Source organism: Sus scrofa, chromosome 7 (genome assembly GCF_000003025.6).
Source record: "Sus scrofa isolate TJ Tabasco breed Duroc chromosome 7, Sscrofa11.1, whole genome shotgun sequence".
In the NCBI taxonomy this organism is placed as follows: Eukaryota; Metazoa; Chordata; class Mammalia; order Artiodactyla; family Suidae; genus Sus; species Sus scrofa.
Window position 1 is genome coordinate 79,378,209 of NC_010449.5, and position 11,474 is coordinate 79,389,682.

Genomic DNA, 11,474 nt, shown 5'->3' on the forward strand with positions numbered 1-11,474 from the left:
AAGATTTAAAAAATAACAACTAGAAATCACAACAAAACTCACCAAAACTTTGAAAAATCAAGTTCAATAGATTTCATGAAATTTTCAATGGAATATGACACCTTTCTTTTCTTCCCTCCAGCAAATTAAGAACAAAATCTAGGTCTTTCAATGTCATGAAAATATTTAACAGAATGAATCTTTCTACTTAATGATATTTTACTATACATAGCCCTTTGTTCAGAATCTTGAGGCTCTTGCTATAAGTCAGATAGGAAACATTAGTTACTCTTTTACTTAATATCTTTGAATAGTCTCTCTTTGAAATATGAATAAATTGAAATTATTGGCATCATCTAAAATACATGATTTTTTTCTTCTACCAATATCTCCAGCTTCAGTTCCTCCCACTTTTGCACTCACTAACTACACTACAGCTACACAATTTTTTAGGGTCTTCAAATATACCAAATTCATACGATCTTTGTATCTGTGTACGTCATCCTCTCTACCTGGAATTTTCTGTCCTCAGATAATTGCATGGTTGTCTCCTTCAAGTCATCTGAGTATCAGTTAAAACCACTTGATAAGATTTTGCTTAACAAGCAAACATAAAGTAACTACCAACTACCAGTCCAGCTCTATTATAACATGTTTATTTACTTAAGAGTACTCTCTTCATATATTATGGTTTTTTTTTCAATTAATAGTTTAACCTATTTTTGTCCACTTAAATGAAACCCAACAAGACCTGGAATTCTACCTGTTTCATTCATATACCTAGACTAGTGTCTGGGGATGTTTGGTAAATACATTATTTGCTAAATGATTGACTGATTCCGTAATAAATAAATAAATAATTCCAAATGAACTTTCTCCTTTCTTGCTTTTCTCATCCTTCTATTGCATCCAGCAAACCATATGCTGACTCAATAATCTCCTCATGGAAGCTTTTACTTCCTGGTTGTGAAGAGTATAAATTACAGGATTCATCAGAGGAAAGATTACAGTGTGAAAAAGGGAAACCACTTTGTCAGCTGGAACGGCTCTGAAAGGGTGAGTGTAGATGAAAATGGCAGGTCCAAACATGAGAAACACAATGATAATGTGTGTGGTGCATGCGGAAAGAGCCTTGTTCTTCCCTTCAGAGGAGTGTCCCTTTACATGGCAGAGGATGACTGCATAGGAGGCCAGAAGCCCTAGAAAGCAAAGGAGGCTTAGCAGGCCATTGTTGGAAACCATCAGGAACTCCACCACAAAGGTGTCGGTGCAGGCCAGCTTGATGACCTGCGGCACATCACAGAAGAAGTTGTCCAGCTGGTTTTGGCCACAGAAGGGCAGGTAAAGAATAAGAGCCACTTGTACAATGGAATGAGTAAAGCCTCCAAGCCACAGAGCCACGAGCAAGGCATAGCAGGCCCTGGGGTTCATGACAGTTGAGTAATGTAAAGGACGACAGATGGCAATGTAGCGGTCAAAGGCCATCACAACAAGAAGGAACATCTCCCCCGCTCCAAGGAAATGCAAGAAAAAGAGCTGAGTGATGCAGCCTCTGTAGGAGATCACCTTCTTCTCAGAGAGGAAGTCCACCAGCATCCTGGGAGCCACAATGAAGAAGTAGGATGCATCCAGGAAGGCCAAGTTGCCCAGAAAGAAGTAGAGTGGAGCTGGGAGGCCAGGGTCTGACCTGATGGTGAGGATGATGAGGAAGTTTCCAGGAAGGATAATGAAGTAGAAAATTAAGACTAGAGTGAAGACCAGTAGTTGAGTACCTTGAGACTGAGTCAGACCAAGGAGGATGAATTCGGTTACTACTGTGCTATTCTCCCTCTCCATCTCTGATCAGTCTGCAAAAGAACAAAGAGCAAAATATATATTTAATAATACAAAACATTATAACCACCTTTTTGTCTATTCCATAGCTCCTCTCCAAATAAAAACAATGTTTTCCACAGCCAACAGTTTGCTAGCTGAAAACAACTTATGCCCCATAATTCTCCTATGTTTTTAGTTAACTTTCTACTCTTCTATTTTCTGATTCCCTAAGAAACTGTTTTTATAGCCACACTTGCATTCCTGTTTAACCATGTGCTTGTATGTAATTGTGCTCCTATAGGAATCTTAGCTATTTTTGCTAAGTATGTTAAAGATCTCCTGATTAAAACAAAACAAATCATTATTAACTGTGTCAAGTTCCCATTGTTCTTCTTGTTAGTGGGGCACTGTCTCTATTGCTTAGTTTGGTTACTGGAATTTGGTCCCCTTCTTCATCTCCATAATGCAAAGAAATTTTGCATATGCTTCTTTCTTTCCATTCCCATAGAATCCTGAGTTCTTGGTTTGCAGATATGCATCTTGTTTTCCGTGCCACTTTTGTTTGTTTGTTTGTTTTGGCTGTGGCACATAGCAGCTTGATGTGGGATCTCAGTTCCCAGACAAGGAATTGAACCTGGGCTTAACCACTGGACTATCAGAGAACTCCCTGAAATCCATGCCACTTAACATTTTATGTTTATTTCTTTTCTCCCATTCTCATGTGCATACCTTCTATTCTAATGATTCTCAAATGGTGCTCATCACAGAGATAGAGGATAGGTGTGCCTCAGAAGGATATTTCTCTTTATAAAATGAATTCCTAAAATAGCCTCAAACAATGGATCTTACGGGACAGCCTTTTGTTCTAGTCTTATAATGCAACGGAGGATTGTCAGTGTAGGCAACAATAGAGAACTGAATGTTTTCATCATCTCTAACCTTCCTTCTTGTGTTACCTGATGCAAGAACACATCTGGCACTGAAGACGCATGAGTAGAGAGGGTACCTATATCCCTCCTCTCTTTCTCAGAGTGCAGACACACAGCATCCATCCTCAGGCAACATGGAGCAAGCCTAGATTCTGACTGCTCTCAGACTAGTTCCTGTTTGGGGACCTGATCATTACCTCACTCCTTAATCTTTCCTAGTTCATTTCCTCTTGTTTGTTTTTTTTAATTTTGATTTTTTATTTTTTTATAATTTCCTATTCTCTTCCTTCTAATTCTACCTTAACACACTCATTGTCTCAATGATTCTTTTTGTGTATTTTCTTTAGGTTCTTTGATGGGATAACATAAAGCATGCCAATCTACATATAATAGGGATTCCAGAAAGGGAAGAAAAAGAAAAGGAGATTGAAAATATATTTGAAGAAATTATGGCTGAAATTTTTTCAAATCTAAAAAAGGAAATAGATATCCAGATACAGGAAGCATAGAGAACCCCAAACAAGTTAAACCCAAATACTTACACCAAGATATATTTTTATTATTAATTTTATTCTTTTATTTTGTTCTTGCAATTTCTCTTCCTTTTCATATCCCTTGCTCTTCCTTCCTTGTTGCTTGCTTCCTTTTCATTCCCTTACTTCTTCTTTTTGCCACATTCTTTCAGTCTTAACATTTTCTTTTCTGTTTTGTTCTCCCTGCTTACATTCTACTTCATTATATTCAATACCTGTCTTTCCATTAATTCTGAGATAATATATTTTTATTCTCATTCCATAGTAGAGCTAGCATGGTAGGTACTTTCTAAGTATTCCCTTAGAATGGATCTTCCTATAGACTGAAAATGCTTAACCAGGCCTTCAGTTCTAAGCCTTTTCTCCTAAATATTATCCCCTTTGAAATTTACTTGGTCTCAATCACTCATTAGTTACTTCACATTCCCTCACATATTTTGTCTGCTTTTAACTCATTCTGATAAAAATGAAATGATTTATCTTTGTGCTCTAAAATAAATCTCAACACTACACTTGCTAATGTAAATATATTTAATGAAAATTCAAAAATGACAATACAGTTTATGATACTGTATTGATTCTATATTTTAAGTTATTATACTAAACTATTACCTATTTTTATTAGTTTTGAAAAATATGGATCAGGCTGAAGGATCAAAAATATTTAATTGATACTAAAGTTGTATGTTCAACTTTATTCCATTGCACAAATCTTCAGCCAGATAATAACTTACACATTAAATGGAATAGTTAAATTAGGTAATACACATTGCTACTGTCCTTTAATATCCCAAGACTTTAGACAGTATCATCAATATTATATGAAGAGCCCTGGCCATGAATTATTCTATCTTATTTAAGTTACTATTTCTGCAATATGGTAACTGTATACATTTGGGGAACTCATTTAGTTTTTAATTTTTTTAACCTATAAAGTAGAAATGATAAAGCCACGTTTCTGCTCCACATGGTTGATAGGAAGATCAAATGAGATGATTAGTGGCCAGTATACATCTACTTAAGCTGAATAGAAACATTCAGTGATTAGACACATGCTAGAAAAAAATTATAAAGTGGACACCATGTTTGTAGATCTGTAGGAACTGCCCTGAAGGTAATTCCACAAGAGATGGTGGCTGCTTAAATCTGAATCCTTTCATGATATGAAATTGTGGCATTTCAAAGAAGTGTCCATGTAAAGTTTTCTTATCTAATAGCTATGGCTTGTAAGTCAAGTCTTTCTTTTTTAACATCCCTAACTCTTAGCCTTATACTGGTTCATGTTAGGACTATATACAAAAGAAAACATTTATGCACACTGATTGTGGAAACCGAAAGATTTGTAAACTTGTGAAGTCAGGGGAAAAATCATTTGTATGATACCCCAATTTAAATCCAGATGGTGAATCACCTAAATCTATTCACGTTTTTACTTTTCTTGTAATAGTTGAATTAAATATTATAGCTCCTTTAAGATAGTTATAGCAAGTGATATATTTGAGTGATAGGATAGAAAGTGCTATATATATTTGAATTTTAGATTTCACCTTTTCTCTGTCCCTGCCACATTATTCTATTCTCATACATTTTAAGGCAGCAAAAGTTCTAAACAAACACAGTATTTTTTCTATTTCTTCTTCCTCTCAATTTCTTTCAAATATAAAGAAAGAAAATTTTCACCTCACTGGGGAACAGTGCTAATCACAAACAAGCAGCTATTATCTTCCTTCTGATGAAAAGGAGATTAATTATTCTGGAATTTTTTCTTAAATATGTGTTCTTTTAGTGAAACAACATAAATTCTGAAATCTGCTGTACAAGTTGTGATGCAATAGGGGATATGCTTTGGGGCTTTATAGCTACCTTAAGCCTGTAGAGTGCTTCCAGTGGGAATTATTAGAATGTCAGCTAGAACTAGACAAAGGAAAGGACTCAGATAGTTTAAGCATTAAATATTCAAAGCCAGCTAAGGCCACACAGTTCTTATTAGGTTTTAGAATTTGACATTTCATCAGTGACAGTGGCAATGGAATGGAACATATGTTTATTAAGCACAGTGAAAGTAGAGAACCTGGGGCAGTTATTTTAGAATCTTATAAAATTCATAGAAGTGATGAGAAGGCATTGATATTTAGTAAGAAGTTAAGTAGCAACACTAAGTCAGTGGCGACTATGTTACTGTGTATTTTTGTGCAGAAGAGTTAGAGACAATTATACTCAAAATTGTTCAGGAATGATTCTTAAATAAGAGATCTTCCTGATGTCTTACAGAATAGTCTGTCTAGGGACATGCCCTCTTAAATAAAAGAATTTCTCTATTGTGATCTTGGTATTTATGGTTATTCATTTTTTGAATGTGTAGTTCCTGTGTTCTGCTATAGTAAAATGTAGATCTTTTTTGTTTTTCAATTAAATAATATTACATGGATTAAAAATATTTAATTGTACAAAAAATCAACTTAGTTTTTTTGCTATACATTAAAAAGAAAGCAAAATAATCTGTCACATTAAGATTAAAATAAAAAACTTTTACAAAAAATGCAGTATATGATATATGACCAAGTATGCTTTTATTCAAATTTGTGTCCAGTTCAGGCACAGAAGTAGTAGGAAGTGTTGAAAAGTGGAAGAAAAAGGTAAAGAGATGAAAATAATGTTATTTACAGTTTTTTTTCCTGTTATAATGTGTGCTGAAAATAAATGACTTTGAATATACAACATTTCGTTTGTGTGAAAGCATATCTGTGGTGTAAATTCCCAGGAAGACAGACAGCTAGAAATAGGATAGTTAGAAAAGAGAGAACAGAGGGAGAAAAATGGAAGGACGTAATGGAAAAAAAAAAATGGAGAAAGAAGTTGACACAGAGAAATGACGCCCACATAGATCCAGGTACCACAAAGGGATGTATGCAGATATAGAGAAGGGTGGAGCAGGGAAGGGAAAGAGATGAGAAAACTGGAAATGCAAAGTCTTTTGTTTTTGCTTTCTGTTTTTATTGTGTTTTATATAATTACAGACTTCACAAGGATCTCACTTCTCAAAAGTGATGTGTGAGATAAATTTTAGTTCTTTGAGAGGCCTCAGGGAAGTTGTAGTGCTGGATGCATGGATCAGTTCTTTCCCTCCCCAAGGAGAAACTGAGAGTTGGAATTTTTAATTGCTGAGTGATGTTCTATTGTATGGATATAACACATTTTAGTTTTATCCATTCATGAACATTTGGGAATTTTTGAAATTAAAGTATAATTGATTTACAATGCATGCCAATTTCATGTTCTTTTTTAAAATATTCTTTTCCATCCTGGTCATTTCTAGGATATTAGATCTGGTTCCCTGTGCTGTACAGTGGGACCTTGTTGTTTATCCATTCTAAATGTAATAGTTTACACCTACTAACCCCAAATGCCCAGTCCATCCACTTCCTCCGCACAAGTCTGTTCTCTATGTCTGTGAGTCTGTTTCTGTTTTATAGATAGGTTCATTTTTGCCATATTTTAGATTCCACATGTAAGTGATATGTACAATATTTGTCTTCTTCTTTCCAACTTACCTCACTTAATATGATAATCTCTAGTTACATATATGTTGCTGTGAATGAGTTAGGGATGTTTTAAGTTTTTATTATTATGGTTAAAGCTACCGTAATCATTCATGTACAATTTGTTTTGTGGATATGTTTTCATTTTTTTGCATACATATTTGTATTGAAATTACTGGGCCATGTGTCAACTCTATGTTTCACATTTTGATAAACGGCCAAAATTTTCTTCAAAGTGGTTGCATCATTTTATATTCCACCAGCAATATATAAGTGTTCCTTGTTGGCCTTTTTATTGTCTGTCTTTTTGACTATAGCCATCTTCATGGGTGTGACATGGTTTCTTATTGTGAATTTGAATTGTGTTTCCCTCTTGACTAATGACGTTCGGCATCTTTCCAGATGCATACTGGACCTTTGTGTATCTTTTATAGAGACTTATTTATTTAGATCCTTTGCCAATTTTTAAATGAATTGTCTTTTTATTCTAGAATTATAAGAGTTTTTGTATTCTGGATAAGGTCCCTAATCATATGCCTAATATATAATCATCTTCTTCTATTCTGTGCATTGTCTTTTCCCTTTCTCCTGACTCTCATTTATGCTGGGGATTTTTTTGTTTGTTTGTCTTTTTTTTTTTTTTTGAGTTTTCACTTTTAAAATGTTTCTGTGAGAGTGTGTAGTCTGTCTGAAAATTAATAAAAGAAAACCTCAACTAAAATTGGAGTTGGGAAGTCCTGTAAAGGGAGCTCTCCTGCCTACCACACATCCTCAACTACCCAAAGAGGAAGTCATCAGGTACTCACCTGGGTGGAAGGAGATGTACCTTGTTCTCACAAACAGGAAGGGGAGGAGTTCCTTTTGTGGCTCAGTGGGTTAAGGATCCAGACTTGTCTCTGCAGAGGCATGGGTTGTATTACCAGTTGTTTAAGCACATGGTGTTGCCACATGTGGCTCAGATTCCATCTCTGGCCCCGGAATTTCCATATGCTGCGGGTTGCAGCAAAAAAAAAAAAAAAAAAAAAAAAATCCAAACAAATAAACAAACAGGAAGGGGAATCACTTCATTGTCCTAACAAGAGGAGGGGATATTTTCTTCTTGTCCAGCAACAAGCTCAGCCAGTGGAAAATACCAAAGCTCAGATTTCACCTGAATGGTTACTGTCCTCTAGTAAACTTTTTTTTTTTTTTTTTTGTATATTACTTTCCTTGTCCCATTCTCCTTACCATAAAAGCTTCCATGTTATGGAACTCCTTAGAGTTTCTCTCTGTCAGCTAAGATTCTGCCTGACATGAATTGTTTGATAAAGCCAAATAGTTCTTCAAATTTACTCAGCTGAATTTTGTTTTTTAACATCTGTTCTCAAGTTACAATTTTTTTTTTCAGTGAAAATTGTGTTTACTTCTGCCAACTACCTAAACATAACACCTTGAAATTGCGAGTTAAAAGAAGATTCTCACTTGATATTTGGGACATATAAGAATTTGATTACAAACCAAACAACAATTAGGGAAACATTTATTTTCATTTCCATGAAAAATCAAATTTGAGGCGCATTTTTTTCTTTCTGTCTGCTTCTGTTGATCAGGCTCTCTTCTAATTATCCTTTTTTTTTTTTTTTTTTTTTTTTTCCAAAATCTGAGGTCTAGCCTGGTGGCCAATCAGTCCCCATCCTTATTCAGGCACAAAGCCTTGTCCACAATGCTCTCCCAGATTCAAAGTTCTATTAGCAGCTCTCAAGGCATGGTATTCTGTAGATGTTCTCACAGTAGTCAGTGGTTCAATGCTGGTTTATTTTCCTGGAATGGAGTTCAAGGTTCAAACTGGGACTCAAGTGTGATCTTTTTACTTTGTTTTAACATGAAAATTGATTTAAAAATTATTTTAAATGATTTTAGAGATTGTGTATATTTTGTAACCCAAGGGGTAGGGGAGCTCGAATCCACTTACTGACACAAAAATCTTACATAATATTTTACCAAATGATGTGTAATTCTATCCACCACTGAATGTATACTTTACCTTAAAACTGGCTAGGATTCCTTTAATACAGGGTGTGCTATATTGTGAGACTGAGATTTTTTAATTATGTAGAAATAAAACCGAATATAATTACTATGGCAAATATTTTTAAATTGTGGTATAATGCAAAATTTTAAAAGTATGCTTCAATTTTTCATTGATGCCTCCACACTCATGATACTTCTCAGAGCATGTGGTTTCAAGGCTGATGCTTATAGTTCTATTGAAATTGTGCTTCCATTGATTTTTTTTGCCCCCTCTGGTGTCTTATATTCACTCTTGCATCTTATAATCACTATACTATCAAATTTATTCTTATTTTTCATCTTGTTGGTTCAGGAGTTTAGAATTATATTTTTCCCATTGTTGTAAACATTGTTTCAGTCAAGAGTTGTTCAGGATATTTCACTTGTGATAGTATAAATTTATGACTATCATTAACAATCAGTATTTGTTAATGTAATCTCTGATAGTATAGCACATATTTTTATATTTATTTCTTTAATGAAAAATGAAAATTGACTTATAAAGTATTTAATACTTTATATGTCTGTTTTACTGCAGGGCACTAATTTTCATATGGGTCATAATAGCCTTAAAATTGAATTTAAAATATTTTATTATTAATTTATTCTGAACCAGTTGTAATCTGAAAAAAGAGAGTAAAACCATGTATTACATATAACGTATTCAAATTCTCTTAGTTTTTTTGGTTATACAGTGCTAAAATCTAGAAGTTCTGTGTGGAGCTAGTATTTTTGGAACCATAATGTTCTCATGGCCTCTTGCATTTTCTCATTTCTCAAAGTGTAAATAATAGGATTCAGTAAGGGTGTGATAACAGTGTAAAATACAGAAAGGTTTTATTGCCCGCAAAACTACTGAATGGCCAGGCATAGATAAAGATACTTGGCCCAAAGAACAGAGTGACCACAGTGATGTGGGCAGACAACATGGACAGAGCCTTGGAGAGCCCTCCAGATGATCTTTGTTTCACAATGACCAGGATAACAGTATAGGAGACAAGCAGCAGGAGGAAACAGGTAAATGAGAGCACTGCCAGCAATGACAAACAATTCCAGGGTGTAGGTGTCCATACAGGCAAGCTTAATCACAAGGGGAAGGTCACAAAATATATTGTCTATGATGTGGGGGCCACAGAAAGGCAAGTTCACTGTTAATACCATCTGACTCATGGTGTGTATAAAGCCAATTGTCCACGAAGGCATAGCAAACCCTTTCAGCAACTTGTGGCTCATGATCGTCCTGTAGTGCAAGGGTTTACATATGGCTACATATCTGTCAAAAGCCATGGCTACCAAAAGAGTCGCCTCAGCACCTCCAAAGCAGTGCATAAAGAACATCTGAGCCATGCAGCCCCACATGGAGATGACCTTGTGTTCAGTGAGCAAATCTCTGATCATCTTGGGTGTGGTGACTGTGGAGAGACACATGTCCAGGAAGGAGAGGTTTCCGAGGAGGAAGTACATGGGAGAATGAAGGGTGGAACTGAATGTCACCGTGACCATGATGAGAATGTTTCCCAACACAGTAGTACCCTAGATCCAGGAGAATGTCACCAAGAAGACAAACTGAAGTTCCCATCCTACAGAAAATCCTAGTAAAATAAACTCGGTCACTACAGATCCATTTTTCAGATCCATTTACTCAACTCAGAAAGGTTCCAGAAGTTCTTTACATACAAAGAGATCTTTTTTAAAAAGCCACTATTAGCACCGATGTTTTCTGATTTCTATTTGATGAATAATAGTTGGTGATATTAGAGCATATGATCTTAGATCTTTTAGGCAAATCCTTGAATTAGTATTTTTCACAGTGATGTTTGTGTGTTTTCTGTAAATATAGATATTGTGGTCTAGAAGTAAATATTGATATGATTCAATCCTAAGATATAGATTTTGCTTTAGTTGTAATGTATTACATAAATCCTCTTTACTTATCTTTTTAGACATATCCATAAGTTTTAGGGTGGTGTGATCAAAAACAATATATAGTAATTATGTGATTACTATGTGATAAGATTGCTTGTGTTTTGTATATGTTAACACATTTAGTGTTCATATAAATCCTATGAAGTATTATAATTATCCTAATTTTGCACATAAGAAAACTTAGCATAGATGTATTAAATGACTAACTCATGATTACACAGCTAACAGGGACCAAAACTGGTACTCAATACCCATCTATCTGACCAGTGTCCAGGCTTATATCAATACACAATGTTGCCTGCAAAATTAAAGGAATACGTATTTGGTCAAGTTATTAGTATTGATCAAATTAATATGTCCTATTCATATAGAACATGGAAGATATTATTCAACAAGTATGTTGGAATCCCTGTATGTAATTAACTGCACTTTGTCTTTGTATGGAATGAATCAATTCCCTGTATCTAGAGAATTTATCATCTAGAGAGATTATAGAAGAAAAAAAAGCAATAAAATATATAAGAAAATATTTAGTTTAGTACATATAGTATGAAAAATGTTAAGAATTTTAAAAAATGGAGACCAATTCCATGTATTACTTTCTAGATACAGCTTCAAGCTTGGTTGTTCCTATCTTCAAACCACTTAAAAAGTAAGTAGAGTATTCCTGGTCAGTAAACAGAAAGGGTGAGTCTTAGAGAATG

At 34.7% G+C, this 11,474-nt stretch overlaps 1 protein-coding gene and 1 pseudogene across 1 annotated transcript; both read right to left on the reverse strand.

Annotated features, from left to right (window-relative positions):
• LOC100152712 (olfactory receptor 4N5) lies at positions 880-1,815 on the reverse strand. Its single transcript, XM_021100061.1, has one exon. It carries the CDS (start codon positions 1,813-1,815, stop codon positions 880-882), a length of 936 nt encoding a protein of 311 aa, XP_020955720.1.
• Positions 9,549-10,482, reverse strand: LOC110261722 (annotated as a pseudogene).

Bases quoted from the DNA above. Each gene is read 5' to 3' on its own strand.
- LOC100152712 (XM_021100061.1), bottom strand. From the start codon at position 1,815: ATGGAGAGGGAGAATAGCACAGTAGTAACCGAATTCATCCTCCTTGGT.